Source organism: Taudactylus pleione, unplaced genomic scaffold, assembly GCF_031769625.1.
Source record: "Taudactylus pleione unplaced genomic scaffold, aTauple2 ptg000108l, whole genome shotgun sequence".
NCBI classification, from domain to species: Eukaryota; Metazoa; Chordata; class Amphibia; order Anura; family Myobatrachidae; genus Taudactylus; species Taudactylus pleione.
Genome location: NW_028284510.1, coordinates 1,679,129 through 1,700,656, shown reverse-complemented (window position 1 = coordinate 1,700,656; position 21,528 = coordinate 1,679,129). Strand labels below are relative to the sequence as shown.

The window sequence follows — 21,528 nt, the reverse complement described above, 5'->3', positions numbered from 1 at the left end:
CCCCCAAACAGCGGCAGCATGTCAATCCTACGGTAGCTTAGGGGGGACTGTGAGCGTACTCCCAGATAGAGAACTGCCCATACATAGGTCTCTAACAATTGGACTTTTCTGAAATTGGCCCCTAATTACTATGATTTGACCATGAAGCATGTACCGTAGAGTGAGCAAATATATATGTGTAGGATTATTCTCAGTTCTTAACATTTACATTTCAGGAGTTCACAGATCATATATATGGCAAACACTGTGTTCAACTAAATATCAGGAAGTAGCTGAGAAAAGGCTGCGTCATGTGCGTCTGTCATGTGATCATCATCCTGTCCCTGCTCTGTAAAGGTAAGTGTGACATATTGACAAAGAATTGTCCACAGTGCATGCAACCTCCTCCAGTATATAATACTGTAATAAATACATTGGGCTTAATTTCTGAACACACAAGTGCCAAAATGGTGTTTTGTAATATCATGTACCTATCAGTTTTTGCACAAGTTTCCTTAGATTCCTACAAAATGTCAGAGTCAATGAGCGTTCTCCTTGGTCTGTTGCTTGCTAGATGGGGAGTGTGTCAGTAGAATCTGTCAGAGAGCGTGACTACACCCCATCTGTACTCCCGGGACTATGGAAAGGCCCAGGCACTTTGCACCCATTTCTCCCCTCTCTGTGCCCCTACCAAGGTTTTAGAATCTGGATTAAGCACACTTAAGAAACACCTGGTAATGGGATGTAGTTAGGTGACCGACAGTCTAAATCCCGACAGTGAATGCCGGGCGCGCGTATTAAAATAGGCATCGAAATACCGACGCTTATCTTAATCCTGTCACAAGCCATGGGAGCGGCTTGTTTCCCACCGGCTCAGGACCTACACTGACTCAGAATCCGTTTCCGCTGATTACCAAGCACCGGGGATTGTGCAGAGAGTGACTCATACTCCATATGCTGCTGAATGGCTGCTCCTCCTATTTGTAGCTTCCAGATTCATTCCCCCTCGCCGGTTATAGAGTTTCCTCCTACAGCTCGGTCTGGTTGTTCAAGCTATCCTCCATGATTGTCTACACTTCAGCCGCTGCTTCTATTTACCATTCTCCGTCTCCCTCCATACTGCCTTCCAGGCTTCAGCAGATAGCTCAATTATTCAAGACTGTTGTTCCAATCTGCTGAATGCTGTTAGCTTGCTGTCTGTTTTCACCATCCACATGCTGTGCTCAGTGTATGCAGGCCCAAGCCTTTGGGTCCGTGGTTCCTCTGTGTAATCAGCAGCTACAGCTTTCTCAGCCCTACTGTGTGTAATCAAACTGTACATTTAAACCTGAACTATTCACCATCCACATGCTGTGCTCAGTGTATGCAGGCCCAAGCCTTTGGGTCTGTGCTTCCTCTGTATAATCAGCAGCTACAGTTTTCTCAGCCCTACTGTGTGTAACCAAACTGTACATTTCCACCTGAGCTATTTTCAGCCAAGTTATCCTGCCCTCCTGGAACTCATCTAGCCAAGAAATCCTGCCCTCCTGACAGGCAACTCATCTAGCCAAGAAATCCTACACTCCTGGCAGGCAACTCATCTAGCCAAGAAATCCTGCCCTCCTGGCAGGCAACTCATCTAGCCAAGTTATCCTGCCCTCCTGGCAGGCAACTCATCTAGCCAAGAAACCCTGCCCTCCTGGCAGGCAACTCATCTAGCCAAGAAATCCTGCCCTCCCGGCAGGCAACTCATCTAGCCAAGTAATCCTGCCCTCCTGGCAGGCAACTCATCTAGCCAAGAAATCCTGCCCTTCCGGCAGGCAACTCATCTAGCCAAGAAATCCTGCCCTCCCGGCAGGCAAATCATCTAGCCAAGAAACCCTGCCCTCCTGGCAGGCAACTCATCTAGCCAAGAAATCCTGCCCTCCTGGCAGGTAACTCATCTAACCAAGTTATCCTGCCCTCCTCACAGGCTACTCTACAAACCAAGTTTTCCTGCCTTATCTGGTGAGACACTTTTCCATAACAAATGCCAATGATGGGATCCAGCTAGCTGAAATCCCGAACGAGGTAAGACCGGCCAGACTAGCTGTTAGCCATGGAGGGGGGGTTAGGTTTAGGCACCCCTGGTGGGACTTATGGTTAGGCACTCCCTGGGGAGGTTAGGGTTGGGTTAGGGAAAGGGGGGTTGGGTTAGGTGCCACTGGGGGGGAGGTTAAGGTTAGACACCTCCTGGGAGGGATAGGTTTAGGGTGCGGGAAGGGGGGGATAGGTTTAGGTGCCCCCAGAGGGACTTAGTGTTAGGCACCTCCGGGGAGGGTTAGGGTTAGGCACCCCTAAGGGAGGGTTATGGTTAGGCACCCCCAGGGGGACTTAGGGTTAGACACCCCCGGGGAGGGTTAGGGTTAGGCACCCCTAAGGGAGGGTTAGGGTAAGGTGGGGAGAGGGGAGGGTTAAACTACTTACAAGCTCCAGTCGGGATTCTTCAGGTTGGGCTTCCGCTGTCGGGATTTGAACAGCCACCGGTATTTCGATCCCATTCTCTGTTAATGTTAGCTCTGGTTGCTTCAGTCAGATTCCTGGCAGCCAGCAAGCTTTTCAAACTAGGCATCTCTGGGCTGCAGTGTGATTCCTGATCAGGGGCCCTCTTGCAGCTGGGCTCAGCTATTAGTGATTGGGCTGCTCAGACTTTATTGGGCTTCCTCTCTGACCAGTCTTTGCTGGTTGTAATCATTCTGTTCCTGTTTGTCCTAGTGAACCCTTGAACTCCTGCCCAAGCTTATACCTGTTTGCTTAATAAATATTCACTAGGTAAAAACGAGGGCACTTACAGTAAAAAAAACTATCATAGGAGTTGTGTGTACCCTCCAACATGACCCGTTCATACTGTAAATCACTGCAACATATCGATACAGTTTAATAACATATTATACTTTTTCATGTACTTTGGTTTTGGTTAAACCAACCAGCAAAATGTTGAAAAGTATAAATTTGGTTAAATAACAGTGTAACACCATTTTTACAATATTAAACAATAACATTTTTTTATTTAAAAAATATAATATAACTGTCACTATAATGGTAGTATTTTAAGTCAGTAGGGCTAACCTAATGTGATGGAGTAGTTGGTACATAATGTATCATGCTACTGTAGATGGTACTATGATTGGGTGTGGAAGACTGGCCACCATAGCTGTGTGGGGTATGCAGCATTGCTTGTTTTTGTGTAGGGAGGCTGTATTGGACTATTTGTATCAGGCTCAGAGATGATTATTACCTGACTTTTTTCTTCAAGGTGCCCAGCTAGACCCTTTGACATTGTGTCATAAACATTGCGCTCAGTGTGCACCCTCTGCTCTAGACTCACACGCCACATCTTAAATGCCATACTAGAACCAAAAACATCCCTCTCATCTGGGGGCTTTCGCAATACTTCATGTGCACTTGTTAGGACTTGGGTTGTGCTCTGGTAGTTTTCATCCTTTTTATCCTCAACCACAGTTTTCTTCTTATTGATTTAGCCTTCTTTGGTGGCACTGGTTTCGCATCGACTGTAGCTTCACAATCCAGCTGCTGGTTAGTCAGCTTGCTTCTGGCAAAAAGTTGATAGGTAGTTCAGGTGCTGTAGTCTGTAAAATATTAAAAATATGTTCACATGATGATTTTACAATAGTTGACATGTATTCTTTTAGCTCTAATTCCCTACAACTGTGGAGGAATGGCAAAGTATTGCTGAAGATTTTGATGGACAATGGAACTTCCCAAACTACGAGGGAGCCACCAAACTATGAGGGAGCCATAGATGGCAAAGATGTGTGGTTAATCCCACCTGCCAACAGCGGATCCTTTTATTTTAATTACAAGAGATTCTTTAGCATTGTACTAATGGCTGTGGTCAATGCTAACTAAGAATTAATTTTTCTGGACATTGGTGAAGGTGGGTATCCACTACAACGTCTGAAAACGACTGCACGATTACGACGTAATCGTTCAGTCGTTTGTCAGTCGTGTGATAAGTCTGCACTGAATGAGCAGTTGTTCAGTGCAAGGTCTTCAATCATCTGGAAACATGCTAAACCTGACGATATCGTCAGGATGACCAGCATGTTGGAAAGACGATAGATGTCTAAACGACCAGCGGGCACGCGCATCGCTGGTCGTTTTAGACACTTTTGCAAATGATTTTCAAACGATTGAACGATCAAATGCTCGTTATCATTCAATCGTTCAACTAAATTGTCTAGTGGATACCCCCTTAAGAATTGTAGATCTTCTGTTGGTGGCTCCTTTAAGCAGACTACTTTCTACCAGAAGCTGATGTCCAAAACCCTCAATATACTGTCTTCTGAGGAAACGAAGCACGGCCTAAATTTTGTCTTTGTGGCTGATGAGGACTTTGCACTACATGAGAACATCATGAAGCCATATCTATAAAAGGCACTCACAAAAGAGAGGCAAACTTACAATTACAGACCTTTCATGTGCATGCCGGATTGTGGAAAGTGCCTTTGGGATTTTAAGTAACAGATGCAGGATCTTACATGTGGCTATCAATCTGTATACTGACAAGATTGACTGAGTCATCATGGCATGCTGTGTACTGCATAATCTTCCATGGCGGATAACCCACCAGCAAATTCCAACATGCACAGTTTTGCCAGATGAGCCAGAGTACGCAGACGAAATGGATAGATGGACATTGGAGGCAGCAGGAGTTGCTTACATATTTTAATGGTGTCATGGCTGGATAATTTCATTAAGTTAAAAAAACTGCAATATTTTATACAATATGTACTCTTGAACATTCTGCAAGGTGTGTGCTTGGTGTTTCCACTTACCAAATCATTGCTGCTATATTCTTCCTTGTCATCATGCTCATCTTCACATAGTTCTGGATTTAACAAGCTCAAAGATGCCCTCTGTGGCTCCTGATCCAAAGTGAAGGTCATCATATTGTAGTACCACAGGGTTGGCACATGCAAATCATCCGCTCCTGCTCCCGATCTCCTGGATGCCTTTGACTTTTTGTGTTCTTTCATGAAGACGGTCCTAAAATTTTGGATTTTTTTCTTGACCCGCTCGGCATCAGCTGACCTGTGGTAGTGTTTGCTGATGGTGACCAGGGATTCTGTCACCACAGATCTTTTCACCTTATTGGAGTAATCTTTGAAATGTTTCTGCCACAAACACTCATTCACCATGCTGATTTCCAGGAATATTGCTGTAATGATCAGCGGCGGAACTCCCAGAGACATTGGAGTCAATTGCCGCCGGGCGCCAGCCCTGAAGGGGGCACCTGGTTCCGTTGTCCCCCGGCCGTTCTGGGCACTGCTGAGGAGCTGCATGGAGAAGGAGTGCCGGTGATCGGCGCTCCACCTCCAGTGGCATAACTACAGGCGGTGCAGGGGGTGCAGTCGCACCCCCTGCACCCTCTATTTGCCGGGCGCCCGCTGAGTGTGTTACCAGCGGGTGCACGCTCCTTCTTCCCTCCCTCCCACTCCATGGCGCCATCGGCAGCCGGAGCTCACTCCTGAGCTCCGGCTTCCGGGTCCGCAATGCACTAGGAGTGGGCGCCGGGGATGGACGGCAGCAGCACTGGAGCGGGGTTTAAGATAAGGGTTTTATTTATTTTTTTTGTGTGTGTGTGCGCGTGCGGGGGGGGGGGTGCTCACTACAGGGGGCTTTACTGGGGGCACTACAGGGGCTTACTACAGGGGGCATTACAGGGGGCCTACTACTGGGGGCACTATTGGGTGTACTACTACTGGGGGCACTTCAAGGGGTATTACTACTGGGGCAGTGCAGGGAGCATTACTACTGTGGGCACTACAAGGGCATTACAACTGGGCACTACAGGGGCCCTTACTACTGGGGCACTGCATAGGGAACAATTACTGGGGGGACCATTTCTGGGGGGCACTACATAGGCGGGCACTGCATACGGGGACCTCTACAGAGGGCACTGCACAGGGGGACCACTACTGGGGGAACTGCATAGGGGGGCGGCTGTGGCAGCTGGGGCTGGCATAGGTGCTGGGGGGGTAATTTTAATTTTTGGGTGGGGGGCACCAACATTTATCTTGCCTCCGGGCACCTGGGATTAAGTTATGCCACTGGTGCTGATTAGAGCACAGATGCTGCCAGTTCATTAATTGATCATTGATTACTTTAAATATATTTTACTGTATCTCAGCATCCACTACTCAGTGTACATTTTGCTTTCAATAATGACCTCATGTGTTTATTATTAATTAACAGCAAACTTGTGGTTAGCCATGATAAAATATAAGACATACTGTATGAAATATGCATTTTGGTGTGTAACCCTAACTTAATGCATGGAGAATACAGTACACACAGCATAGACTATGCAATGGTAGCAAAACTGACCAGATGGTCGTTACACTTGTTAACTTTATGTCCCTGCTAAATTAAGCAAAAAGCAGGGATCTCATTGGAAAGACCCAGCAAAAATAACAATATGGGGACACTTGGGGGGCTTTAAAAATAAATAATGTCATACAGGGGCACCCACTTGCCCCCCACCCCAATTCTGGGGCCTATGATGTCATATAAGGCCATGAAACATGCATATAGCCTGCGGCAGGTAAGATACACAAACATTATACATGTCAGTTCCTGAAAGTTCTATAATACTACATCTAGGCGAGTCTGTCACTTTATATATGTCTCTCATTGTGTATATTATGCTGTACTGCAATGTATTATGTCAGTATGTGAGTAATCACTTAGTACATCTCTCCATAGATACCACATGTAAGGAGCCGCCTGGTTATTCAGTCCAGCTGAATGGTGACGTCACTGTACAGGAGGGTCTGTGTGTCACCATCCCTTGTACTTTTACTGCTGACAATACGAGGACATTCACACATTCCACAGGATACTGGAAGACAAGTGATAAGGAGATTGTAGCCTCTAATAATAAATCTGCTAAGGTGGTAAAACCAAACTTCCATCTGACAGGAAATCCAGACACCGGAGACTGCTCACTGACCATAACTGCTGCCAGGAGAAAAGATGCTGGGACGTATTACTTTAGATTTGAAGAATCAATAGAAAGTCCAATCAAATGTAATTATGTAACAAACAAAACCGTTCTGACTGTGACAGGTGAGTGTCTTATATAACTGTTATATAAAACATACTATAATTACTGTTAAAGCTGGAAGTGGAAGAGAATGATAAAACTAAAGCCACCAATAGATTAGGCTGTTTATTTCATAAAAGATAGAAGAAACCAAGTTGAAACTTTTCACGAACAATGCACAGTATACAATATATACGGCTAGATCAGTATTTTCCAACTCCAATCCTCAGGGACCCGTAATATTGAATTTTTTACAGATCTCCTCAGTGAAATAATTAGCATCGTCTGTGGCTCTTTTAAAGTCTGATCCAACAAAGAGATCCGTAAAACATGTACTCTGCGTCCCTGAGGCTGGAGTTGGGAAACACTGAGCTAGATGAATACATTTAAAATTTTACTTTTATTTGCTTTATTTAAAATAATATTGCAACAATTATTGTGGCAGCAAATTATACAAAATAAGAGTTTACAGTCAGAACAAATGGTGTTTCAAATTGAGGGGTCTATTTACTAAGCCTTGGATGTAGATAAAGTGAATGGAGATTAAGTACCAGCAAATCAGCTCCTAACTGTCATTTTTCAAACACAAAAGTTTGGTATTCCTGTGCACTGGAGTTTAGTGGCCGGGGTATGCAGTACTTAGATAAGAGGGTGCCAGCCCTCTTGGGGGATAATATTAATAGTGTAGTATCTATTGTGCTTCCCCTTGTGGTGTAGTGATGGTTTCTAGTGGTTAATGGATATTCATCCCCTGGTGGTGTATGGATATATTCTTACCCTAAGTTGAATGAGGTACTACATAAATTGAGCTCCACTGAGCGATATGACAAATGTTTAATAGGGTATAAACATAAATGTAAATCAGCTTCACAATACACACAATGGTATGCTGCAATGTGGTTTTAACAGCACAAACACTATGGATGGTGTGGTCACGTGATCAGTGGATGAACAATAACCATACAGTGTTAGGCACAAGTGTTCAGTATTTTATGGTCCCAACGCGTTTCAGCCCTTAGCCCTTCCATACCCCTGCCGGGAACACCGCCAACCCTGCTGTACCGACCATGGACCAACGTTTCAGGTAGACGCCCAGCGAACCACCAGGACCAGGTGAGCCGTTTGCTGCATCCCTGGCGAGAAGCCCAAACTACTCCAAACGGCCAGCAAGCAGAAGTCCCCACATACCAGGTAATCTGCACTTGTGACCCACATCACCAAGTGCCAGCATCCACTGTAAAAGACTTGTTTTTTGAAGAGGAAGCCACCAAGAATGACTTACACAGGTTGGGACGCCACCTGTCACTTCTTATCAGTGTCTGAACTCTTTCATACCACTATTTTTTAGATTGTACTGTATCCCACTGTGTGTAACCATCCATAGTGTTTGTGCTGTTAAAACCACATCACAGCATACCATTGTGTGTATTGTGAAGCTGATTTACATTTATGTATATACCCTATTAAACATTTGTCATATTGCTCAATGGAGCTCAATTTATGTAGTACCTCATTCAACATATGGTAAGAATATATCCATACACCACCAGGGGTTGAATATCCATTAACCACTAGACACCATTACTACACCACAAGGGGAAGTGCAATAGATACTACACTATTACTATTTTTCAAACACAGCCTGTGACATGGCAGTTAGGAGCTGGTTGGTTGGGACTTTATGTCCGTTGACGTTATCTTCATCCAAGGCTTAGTAAATAGACACCCTAGACACCACACTGCTGCTAGATATTACAGTCTCCAGTGCATTCAATTGCTCCTTTAAAAAGGCCTTTAACCAGAGTAGATAGAGTAATATATTTATTTTGGCATTAAGTTCAAAACACTTCTAACTGGTATATGGCAATTTTCAAAGGTGTGAGAGATATATCATAGAGAGGGGCCTATTTACCACAATACGCATTTAAAATGCTTAGTGGTGTGATATATTTGTCTAAATTCACATTGCGAATTTAGGAAATATCACATGAATGTAGGGATGTGCAGGCTCGGATCGGTTTGGATTTTCCCACCAAGTTCGGATTTTTCCCGCCAAATATCGGGTCTCAGAAAGAGGCAAAACGTCATCTTTCATGAACAAACATCATCTTTCATGGACAAAAGACATCTTTCATGGACTTTTGGCCATGAAAGTTGATGTTGTCCATGAAAGATGATGTTTTGCTTCTTTCTGAGACCCAATATTTGGCAAGAAAAATCTGAGCTTGGCGGGAAAATCCAAACCAATCCAAGCCTGCACATCTCTATGTGACTGTATTAAAATTTGTATCAACCTTTTTTATATTGCATAAAGGTTTTTAACATTGCATAAAGTTTTATTTTTCAGCTTCTAAACTGTTCGAGGCTCTGAAAACCACATATGGTTTATTTGCAAACCACACATAATTGCTGCTTAGTAAATCACCCCCGTGATCCATTAAGGGTCTTTATTTCATCTTTTTGTCCAGCAGCTTCCATCCATAGCTAAATTATCTCTGTTGGGGAATTATTGAGGTTCCATTTTCCAGTAATATCTGGTTTTGCCACAGGCTATACAACTAGAGATAACCTTCTAAATGGGCTGTAGTTATGAGGCCGGCGGCAGCATGGGCACCGGTCTAAATCCCGACAGCGTAATCCCGGCAAGGGATTTAACATAGGCGTCAAAATACCGAAGACTCCGGACCGATTGTCCTCTCTGCCAGGTAAGTATACACTTAGGGCCTGATTCAGACCCGCTCGCATTCTAACTGATTCAACAGCGCTCGCAAGAGGGTTGATGGTCCCACACTGCGCATGCCGGAGCCGGCTCCGGCATGCGCATGCGCGAGACCTGCCCAGCGACAGGTGCTCCGTCGCTACGGGTCTCGCACCAAAGCAGGCGGCTGTCGATTATGATTGACAGCTCGCCCCGTTTGGAGGCGGGCAGTGGGGGTGGCTACACAAACGGAGGAGTTCAGGAAGGAACGCCTGCCATTTGTGGGAGGCACCACTGACATCATCAGTGATGTCAGTGGTGAGCTTCCGGCTCTATTTAGAGACGGAAGCTCACTGGGGCTTGGGGGAACGAGACCCTACCACAAGGGTCTCGTCGCAAGCCCCGATGGTCGTGATGGTTGCGACCATCGCGACCATCACCTTGCCGCTCACAAAAGATGTGGGTGGTCACCCACAGCTATGCGTGCGGCCAGGAGGCCGAAATAGAACAAAACAAAAAATACCCTGATTCAGAGCGAGCTCTCTGAAAGAGCGTCCGGTTTTGAATCAGGCCCTTAGTCCGGAGATGGGGAGGTTAGGATTAAGGACCCCCAGGGGTATTTATGCTTAGTCACCTCCCAGGGAAGGTTAGGGTTAGGCTAGTGGAAGGGGGGATTATGGTTAGGCAGCCCCCGGGAGGGTTAGGTTTAGGGTGAGGAGAGGGGGGGTTAGGTTTAGACACCCCTAAGGAAGGGTTAGAGTCAGAGGGGGGAGAGGGGAGGGTTAGCATACTTACCACCAGCCATCGGGATCTTCAGCTGTCGGCCTGTCACTGTCGGGATCTTGAGCCGCCAGTATTTCAATCCCATTCCCTTATAAACACTACAGAATATTGCATTGAGTTACAGTGGGGACCAATGTATGTAGTAATATCAGTTAATTGTAGGAAGTGAATGTGGTGAATTTGCAATTTGAAAATACCAGAGTAACAGTCCAAGATGAGAACATTATTGAGAATTCTAGAGCAAACAAAGCAACTGAAATGTTCTGCCTTTGATTGACAGTATATTGTAATGTTAATACAGCAAGATGACAACTTTAAATTTAAATAGAACATTTTTACAAATAGTTATCAGAGTTAATTGTATTTATTTCTAAACTTTCTTATGTTTTAGAAGAAAATTGTGTGCAGTATTAATTCAGTTTATCATTCAGGTCTGACATGGAAGCCACAAATATCAAATCCCGGGAAGTTATTTTCAGGTCGAGAGGTGACACTGACCTGTTCTCCTACTGATAACTGCTCTGGAGTTTCTCTAGTTTTCCAATGGACAAAGAGCGACCAGGATGGAATTTGGAAAACCTCAGCAAATGTGACATTCACCCCATCTCCGAGCGATCACCAGCAATCAATAACTTGTAAAATGATCCTCCCACCTGCAAATACTTCTACACAGGAAACTATACGCCTAGATGTGTACTGTATGTATATACATTTATTCTCACATGTACTACTGCTCCAATTAATGCCTTACATATTGTTTACTAACACATGGATTCTTTAAGATGTACTCCACTCACAAATAACATTGTATATTTTACATGATGATGCTAATTACGGCAATCACTCCTATTATATAGAACATCTGCCTGAAATTCCCATTTAAAAAACCAAACACCACACAACTGTTATATAATTATTTTATTCTAGAGCTGCTTGTTTTAAAGAAATCAGTAACACAAGTGAAATAATTACCACAGCCAGTAATGATTACACCTGTGCACCAACTATGAGATCTAGAAAACATGCTCTGTTTGGGGTGCACTACTATCTATAGCAGGGATGGGGAACCTCCTGTCCGGGGAATCATTTGGTCTGTCCCTCTGAGATTTTTTCTGCTAACCTCATCTGGCTAGCAGGGTGCCTAGAATGGCACCCTACAGCCAGAATCTATGCTGCAGTGCCGCCTGGAGCATCCTTAGGATGCTGCAAACAGTCACACCGCTGCCCTTATAACTCCTGAGGATGCTCCAGGCATTGCTGTAATCACCGGCGATTGTAGCCATGCCCCGTGTGACATCATGTGGAGAGGGCGTGGCCTGCACTGGGCCCGCAAATAATGTTATATAAATCAAAATGGCACTTAGCAGAAAAAAGGTTCCCCATCCCTGATCTATAGGGATAATTATAATTCCTTTATAACATACATTATCTACATACAGTATAAATATATGTCCAGGGCAGTTTTAGGTTATTTTGCCACTCCCCCAAACTCTTGGACTTGCTCCAATGCTCTGGAATGGTGCCCACAGTTGAAACATACAGTGACGTGCTGTGAGGTAAATGGCTGGGGTGGCACTGGCTAGTATCAGAGCCAGAGTTACACACACATATATGAACCCGAGGGTTCATGTGAGCATTATACAAAGGTGCAGCAGTATATAGTGCTGGAAATTTGGTGAGTTTTAAATAGGTATGTATGGAAAAGGTAGACAAGGGTGGCAGTGCCTCACCTGCCATACGCTTTTTACTCCAGAGATTTGACTATAAAAATTATTAAAATAATACAATTATTTTTTATTATAATATTTATAGTGAAAACTCTGGAGTATACTGAAGTATGACAGGAAAGACTCACCTGACCGCACATCACTGAAAATAAAAACAATCAGCTCAGACGGTCCTACTGCCGCATCTAATGGCTTACTGTGATCGCTAGTCCTGTATATGCTGTAATTATGTATGACACACAGGGCCTTATTCAGACCCGCTCGCGAGCGCTGTGCGCTCGCAAGCGAGTCGATGTTGGCCCAGTGCGCATGCGCACGATGGAGCTGGCTCCGTCGTGCACATGCGCGAGACCCGGATAGCGACGGGCAAGCCGTCGCTCTGGGTGTCGTACCAAAGGGGGCGTGCTGTCGATGTTGAGTGACAGCACGCCCCCTTTGGTGGGTGGCCCGGGGGCGTGGCTGGCCAGACGGAGGCGTTCCCATGGGAACGCCTACCATCTGGGGCAGGCCCCACTGACATCACAAGTGATGTCAGTGGGAGTGCTTTCGGCTCTGATAGAGCACTCTAGGGCTTGCGGCAACGAGACCCTACCACAAGGGTCTCGTCGCAAACCCGATGGTCGTGATGGTTTTGACCATCGCAACCATCTTTCTGGCCACTCGCTATAGCTGCGGGTGGTCACCCACAGCTATGCGAGCGGCCAGGAGGCCGCTCTAAAAAACCAGAGGGCCGGCCCTGATTCAGAGTGAGCGCTCTGTCAGAGCGTCCAGCTCTGAATCAGGGCCAGAGGGCCTGATTCAGAGACGAACGCTCTGACCAGAGCGCTCGCTCTGAATCGGTGCCCTCCTACCTAAAAATGGAGCGGCCTCTTGGACGCTCGCATAGCTGTGGGTTACCACCCACAGCTTTAGCGAGCGTCCATGATGATGGTCGCGATGGTCAAGACCATCGCGACCATCGGCTTGCGACGAGACCCTGCGGTAGGGTCTCGCTGCCGCAAGCCCAGGAGCCCAGGAGTGATTTTGGCCAAAATCACTCCCACTGACATCACTACTGATGTCAGTGGGGCCGGACCCAGACGGTAGGCGTTCCCATGGGAACGCCTCCGTCTGGCAGCCACGCCTCCGGCACGCCCACCAAAGGGGGAGTGCTGTCAGTCACCATCGACAGCACGCCCCCTTTGGTGCGAGACCCGGAGCGACAGCTTGGCTGTCGCTCGCCGGGTCTCGCACATGTGCACGACGGAGCTCCCTCCATCATGCGCATGCACATTAGGGCACCATCGACCCGCTTGCGAGCATCCTACGCTCGCGAGCGGGTCTAAATTAGGCCCACAGTACACTATGTATGACACATATAATGGGTTGCTGTGATCGCTGGTCCTGTATATGCTGGAATTATGACACACACTGAACTTTGTATGACATATATTATAGTTGTTTAAGTGCTAATTATGCCCTCTTGATGGGCTAGTCACACTCGCTCTAAAATTAAGCACTTAGAAATCCTGCTTTTGCCCCTGGGTATGTTAGGTCCCGTTTTCTGGGTATGCTGAAGCCAGTGGCCCTATGACTGAAGAGTAGGTTTTAGTGGTCCTGACTGACATCTCATTCCTTGCATGCCAAGCCTTGCTGGGATTTTGTTGTCCCACAATAGTACGCAATATATGTTTCACATACAAGTATTGCCAAGTAACCCACCAAACGTGGGGTATCATTTAGAGTTATGCGCAATGCCAATGTTCTCACCAATCAAGTGAATCAAATCAAGTGAAGTCAATATTTGCCGGATCTGCATCCGATGCTGCGTATGTGTACGAAGTTGCAAACAGCTGCGATGGCTTTGGTGGGCGTCTCAGTACAAGTCCCGGTTGCTGCTGCATCAGCAATAGCGTACACCTCTGCGTTAGGCCAATGGATACTCGTTAGGGATTTCAACCCTCTACTGACCAAGCTGTTGTATTTACGTTATGACAGAATGTCCCTATGTTCCATGTCTACCTGCTATAATGTGACCAGCCCAGCCTGACACCTCCTGGCACTGGCTATTGGTTTATTTAATGTGAACCAACAGCCATTTCTCCCCTGATTTAGTGGTACCCAGTCCTAGACTTTTGGACTCATAAAATGTGATATTGTACATAATTTTTTATCACCAATTTTAAATCATGCACTTAATTATCATCCATAAACCTTTAGCACTTTCATAAGTTTGATCTGATTGGTGTCTGCGGGCCTTATAAAAGGATCTGTTGTCTATTATTTTGTCCACTAGTTATCTTCTTTATTATAAGTACTGTAAAATAATTAAAAAAGGAAAAAAAATTACATTTTATAAATATTCCACCGATGTTGTTTCATTACAGACCCACCTAGACAACCAGATGTCATCATTTCATCATCTCTAGGTACTGTATGGTGTATTGTGATATATTTGTTTTTATACAGCTTTAATAATGTAATAATCATTTTAAACTACATTCCACATTCACTGCACAGTTATTGGCTTCTCCTTGTCTCTGAGTTCCAGGGCTTTCCTAGAGTTGAAGGGATACTGGCCCTGATTTAGAGCCGGACGCTCTGATAGAGCGCTCGCTCTGAATCAGGGCAGTTCTTTTTTTTTTTTTAGAACAGCCTCCTGGCCGCTCGCATAGCTGTGGGTGGGTGTGAGCGGCCAGGAAGATGGTCGCGATGGTCAAGACCATCACGACCATCGGGCTTGCGACGAGACCCTTGTGGTAGGGTCTCGTTGCCACAAGCCCTAGAGTGCTCTATCAGAGCCGAAAGCACTGAATCAGGCCCACTGTACATAACTCAAATCTTAGCCCATCACTAAAGATGGCCTCCCAAACCTGACATACACCCCAGTCATTTGTTTATACATTCAGGTCCAGCGAATACAAAAAAAAAAAATCACTTTTGAGGTGAAATGTACCACAAATAGACCTTATCTGCATTAATGAATGTTGTCCTGTCAACAACTTAACAGATGATTAATTAAAGTAACAAAACAGAATAATGAAATACTTTTTTTTTTCATACAACCTTTAAAAGACCACAACATAATGAAAAAAAAATATCCAACCTCATAGGTCTGTGTCTGCATGATTGCCTATTGGGCTTGATTGTGAATCGCATGTTATGCTGATATATGCGCAAACAGACATTTTTTTTTCACAAGTGCATGCATTGAGACGCACAGCATAGGCGCCCTGATGGTGCCCGTACAGAGACACAGTACAGATTGCTGTTTGTACAGAGACACAGTACAGATTGCTGTTTGTACAGAGACACAGTACAGATTGCTGTTTGTACAGAGACACAGTACAGATTGCTGTTTGTACAGAGACACAGTACAGATTGCTGTTTGTACAGAGACACAGTACAGATTGCTGTTTGTACAGAGACGCAGTACAGATTGCTGTTTGTACAGAGACGCAGTACAGATTGCTGTTTGTACAGAGACGCAGTACAGATTGCTGTTTGTACAGAGACACAGTACAGATTGCTGTTTGTACAGAGACACAGTACAGAATGCTGTTTGTACAGAGACGCAGTACAGATTGCTGTTTGTACAGAGACGCAGTACAGATTACTGTTTGTACAGAGACACAGTACAGATTGCTGTTTGTACAGAGACGCAGTACAGATTACTGTTTGTACAGAGACACAGTACAGATTGCTGTTTGTACAGAGACACAGTACAGATTGCTGTTTGTACAGAGACACAGTACAGATTGCTGTTTGTACAGAGACGCAGTACAGATTGCTGTTTGTACAGAGACGCAGTACAGATTGCTGTTTGTACAGAGACGCAGTACAGATTGCTGTTTGTACAGAGACACAGTACAGATTGCTGTTTGTACAGAGACGCAGTACAGATTGCTGTTTGTACAGAGACGCAGTACAGATTACTGTTTGTACAGAGACACAGTACAGATTGCTGTTTGTACAGAGACGCAGTACAGATTACTGTTTGTACAGAGACACAGTACAGATTGCTGTTTGTACAGAGACGCAGTACAGATTGCTGTTTGTACAGAGACACAGTACAGATTGCTGTTTGTACAGAGACGCAGTACAGATTACTGTTTGTACAGAGACACAGTACAGATTGCTGTTTGTACAGAGACACAGTACAGATTGCTGTTTGTACAGAGACACAGTACAGAATGCTGTTTGTACAGAGACACAGTACAGATTGCTGTTTGTACAGAGACGCAGTACAGATTACTGTTTGTACAGAGACACAGTACAGATTACTGTTTGTACAGAGACACAGTACAGATTACTGTTTGTACAGAGACGCAGTACAGATTGCTGTTTGTACAGAGACGCAGTACAGATTGCTGTTTGTACAGAGACGCAGTACAGATTGCTGTTTGTACAGAGACACAGTACAGAGTACTGTTTGTACAGAGACACAGTACAGATTACTGATTACTGTTTGTACAGAGACACAGTACAGATTACTGTTTGTACAGAGACACAGTACAGATTGCTGTTTGTACAAAGACACAGTACAGATTACTGTTTGTACAGAGACACAGTGCAGATTGCTGTTTGTACAGAGACACAGTACAGATTTGGGTACAAGGTCTATGAATTATATTGAGCATTCCTGGGAATGACTAGGAGGTAACAGGCGTGAGGCTAATCAGACAGACACAGATGTTGCACTTTATGGGAGCGTCGTAGTCTTGTCTCTGAAACCGGCTCCATACAGAGACACACAGACGCTGACCTAGGAGGCCATACTCAGATGGAGAAACTTCACCTACAGTACTATAAGGCTGGTGCAAGGTTTCAATGGTGTGACTGATAGCACAAGCGGACGCACATTTGTACACCTGGGAGGGGCTTTGTAGTGGCACTAGCATAAAGTCACAGACGCAACTTGGGCAAAAGATGCAAAGACAGACGCAAATGCGTCTAATATAGAATAGGGCCCTTTATATCCCAGGAGCACGCCTATTCATCAAAACCATTCTGCATCCCTTATTCATTTAAACATTTAAATCAAGGGGTATTCAACATGTGACCCTCGAGCTGCTGTGGAACTATATATTCCAGTATGCCCTGCCAGGTAACCAGGAGTTCAGATGCCAGCAAGCCCTTGATGTCCAGTCATGCTGTCACTTGTGGTTTGACAAGTGCCATCATGTCCGGGCAGGTTTGATGAAACTTGTAGTCCACCTGCAAAGAACGATATTATAACTTTTTTTAATCTTACTACAGTTTCTCTGTTTTCAGTAAAACTGATGCTTAGTAAGTATACACCTTTATTTCATATACTGTATAAGCACTCCAGTTTTCAAGAATGAATTATATATAACCTTTGAAAAAAGGGGTGCACTCACCAGTCTTCTAAAAAAAGTCCTTTATTCCAACAATTAAAAGTAGATACAGGATCAACGTTTCGGTCCCAACCTTGGACCTTTGTCAAGATAACAATACAAGCAACTAACACCCCTTATGTACCCTCCTTACTGATTGCTAAATCCACCCACCTGCGGTGGGAGTGTACCTATCAGGATATACATCAGTTGCTGACCCTACAATACACATTATACAAATATCTATATTACAGGCTCCTGTGTGAGTAAAGGAGAGACTCCTTACCTAGTCTAAATTCAGCAGTCTCTATACGGTGGATCCATCCTCCCCGCTGTTCTGGGAGTGCAATGGAGACTGTCAGCATGCGTTCCACTGACTTCCCACTTCCTATCAGTTGGAACGCACGCGTGCGTGTCATCATAGCCGCTCTATTCTCAATCACAACGAGCTGCGGGATCACGTGGTGGTTGCTAAGCATCCCCCATGTACTCGCTATAATGTTAAGACTTGTTAATGAGGGTGTTAATCTCTGGGGTCAATAACTGAATAGCAGTAGATAATTAATCCTCAAATCTCAATCAGGGGAGCAAGGGCAAGTCTTGAGCTCACAGGCAGCCTGTTCTTAAAGAGAGGTTATAAATATGTATATATATATATATATATATATTTATATTTATTTTATTACCAGTTATTTATATAGCGCACACATATTCTGAAGCACTTTACAGAGAATATTTGTCCATTCACATCAGTCCCTGCCCTAGTGGAGCTTGCAATCTATATTCCCTATAACATGCTCACACACATACACACTAGGGTTAATTTTTTTTGGGAGCCAATAAACCTACCAGTATATTTTTGGAGTGTGGGAGGAAACCGGAGCACCCAGAGGAAACCCACGCAAGCACAGGGAGAATATACAAACTCCACACAGTTAGGGCCGTTGTGGGAATCGAACCAACGACCTCAGTGCTGTGAGGCAGTAATGCTAACCATTACACCATCTGTGCTGCCCCATGTATACATATATATAGTGATTTTAGACTCCGGTGCTCCTTAAATGCCATTAGTCCCTCCACAAGCCCATTATATGCCATCAGACTCATTTGACATGTTTCATATATTCCATGAGACCCCTTCACATGCTCCATATATACGTCAGACTCCTCCACATGTTCCTTATGTGTCATCATCAGACCCTTACAGATTCCCCTCATATACAGTCAGGTGCATAAATATTGGGACATTGACAAAATTTTCATATTATGGTCTCTATTCACCACCACAATGGCTTTGAAATGAAACAAATAAGATGTGCTTTAACTGCAGACTTTCAGATTTAATTTGAGGGTAATTACATCCAAATCAGGTGAACCTGATTTGGATGTAATTACCCTCAAATTAAATCTGAAAGTCTGCAGTTAAAGCACATCTTGTTTGTTTTATTTCAAAGCCATTGTGGTGGTAAATAGAGGCCAAAATATGAAAATTCTGTCAATGTCCCAATATTTATGCACCTGACTGTACCATTAAACTCCTTCACTTGTCCCTTACAGATTTTTAATGTGCATTATATTATTTTCTTTTTGTGTTTTCTAGTTTTGTCTGATTTTGTGGGTGAGTTATAGTAACAAGGAGAATTGATGGGTGATGGGGACATTAGAGGATAATGTGTGGTGCCAGGGAGCAGTGGTGAGTTAAGTGTATTTTAGTGGATGATGTATGGTGCCATGAACTGTTGGTCAGTGATGGGTATTACTGTGAGACATGGTTTACATGTGAATAGGGAGTATATCAGGTGTACAAGATTGCATTTGAGGTTACCCTGCATTACAGCGCTGCTGGAATATAGGCTTTGCTGAGCATTCAATTGGCTGGATAAGGAGTTTGTTGCTGGACTTTGTTTTCCTGCTGAGTTTGACTGACTTGATTGAACTTTGTAGCCAAGCATTGTGATATGCGACTCTGGACATCCATTGACCCCCTAGGTTTGGGTTTGTTCCTATAAGTTTAGGGTTTAACCTTCCAAATATCTGGGCTTAACATCTGATAATATAATGGGCAAATACTATAGTCAGCTATGGCAGTAAACATTCTTTTGCATTTCATCCTTAGAGTGGAGCACCATTACAAGAAGATTAAGGGCCATATTAAATATGGGGCGAAAAGTCTGTAATTTTCACCTATTTCCAATATCCCCGTATTCAATTACATTGACTTTTCGCTGGTACGAAAAGTCAATGTTAAAAAACGGGGATAATTTTTCACCAGCCTTTTCCTGGTGAAAAAAAGTGCAGAATTGGGGTTTATGGTTGCAGACTTAAAAAAAGTAGCCTGCACCCTTGGGAATGCCCCCCTAAAACGATCTGTGTTAAAACAAAACAAAAATAAAAATAAGGACACCCACAAAAAATGTATTTCAATTTGGGGTTTAAAAAAAATCAATAGGGAAGACACTTCTAAATTAGCGGAATTGAGTCCAGAGGGGTTCCCTTATATGCGGCAGGGGTTTTCTTCATTGCAGGAGTAGCGGCAGGGGTTTTCTTCATTGCAGGAGTAGCGGCAGGTGCATTTTTGCTGAATTTTTAAAAATAATTTCAGGGACTTAAAAATATGCTTGCATCCATTTTCAAGTACCCCAAATTTGATGACCATAGTTATTTTTTTTAAAAAAAACCTTTCTAAATGCTCTTCTGCATCACCTTCTTCAAAGCCGCATGTATGCACCTGCAGCGGCTATTTAAAAACCCATCTTCCTTCTGCAGGCAAAAACGGGGGTACCCATAGTGATCCCCCATGTCTGCACATCCTTAGGGGGGGTCCTAGGATTATTTCCCGAAAATTCACGTATTTTTTCGCCGATCCAAGTTTCGCCATTTCCCGATTTCGCCTACTTTGAAACTGAATACGAGGAATAGCGGGCACGTGCGTGATACTTTTCCGCCTGGAAAACAGGCGAAGGAAGCGAAAAGTCCAGCAGGCGAAAAGTCTGGACTTTTCGCCTCAAATTGACTACGGGCCATAGTGTGAGCTCAGAGAAGACTTTTTAATAAACTAACGTTCACACTCTGATCTGTATAATTGCATAAAACAATCTGAAGTGTTTTTGTCGTTTCTGTTGCCATCATATTTTATATTTTATTTTTTTTATTTCATATGTTTCTAGATAGAACAGTTGAAGCAAGTCTGTCTGTGACTATAAATGAGGGGGAGACTCTGACTCTAAACTGCACAGTGGACAGTAACCCAGCAGCTACTGTGAGATGGATAAAGGGAGACGTTACTGTAGACTTGAACAACTCGATTGGTCAGGAAGTGGTGAAAGTAACATCCTCAGAGGCTGATACCTACAGGTGCTTTGCATGGAACAGACATGGTGTCAGTGAAAAACGTATCCAAGTCATCAGTGAACAAGGTACAAATTATACTATTACTACAATATATACCATACACAACATGAATTGTTTAGATATGAAAGTGACATTATATTTATATTCTTCCTAAATTACATAATTTTTATAGAAGTGGGCTTTCCTTCTTTTATCTACCTGCTGAAGGCAAAATACATTTCATGGTAGCAAAACTGATGGGATATGTTACATAGGTTATCTGGGTTATCTGTACTACACAATTCCATACACCGTGTATGCAGTATGTACAAATTATGGATTGGGTGTGAGCAGGTTACTAGAGTCCCGTTAGGGAAATACAACTTTATATTTTTCAATAAACAAAAATTAAATTCCAAGTATACTAACTAAAATCTACTGCATGAGGGGATGCAGTCAGTATCGTACACAGGAAAACAGTATTACTCATTAGAGTCATATAGATAATGTCCAGAAGTAACAGGCAATACAGAGGACCTGGTTCTGAGTTAGGAGTGAAGCAAAAAAGAGTAAATAACTGTACATTGG

The 21,528-nt window shown here is 44.0% G+C and overlaps 1 protein-coding gene across 1 annotated transcript in view; it reads left to right on the top strand.

Moving 5' to 3' along the window:
- Positions 1 to 290: 290 nt before the first annotated feature.
- LOC148525424 (sialic acid-binding Ig-like lectin 13) overlaps positions 291 to 21,528 on the top strand; it is a 42,175-nt gene continuing 20,937 nt past the window's right edge. The window contains exons 1-6 of the mRNA XM_088470929.1: positions 291 to 325; positions 1,223 to 1,236; positions 6,727 to 7,089; positions 10,979 to 11,245; positions 14,641 to 14,682; positions 20,778 to 21,026. Of these exons, the coding sequence (XP_088327055.1) occupies positions 291 to 325; positions 1,223 to 1,236; positions 6,727 to 7,089; positions 10,979 to 11,245; positions 14,641 to 14,682; positions 20,778 to 21,026 (970 nt within the window). The remainder of the gene's footprint in view (positions 326 to 1,222; positions 1,237 to 6,726; positions 7,090 to 10,978; positions 11,246 to 14,640; positions 14,683 to 20,777; positions 21,027 to 21,528) is intronic.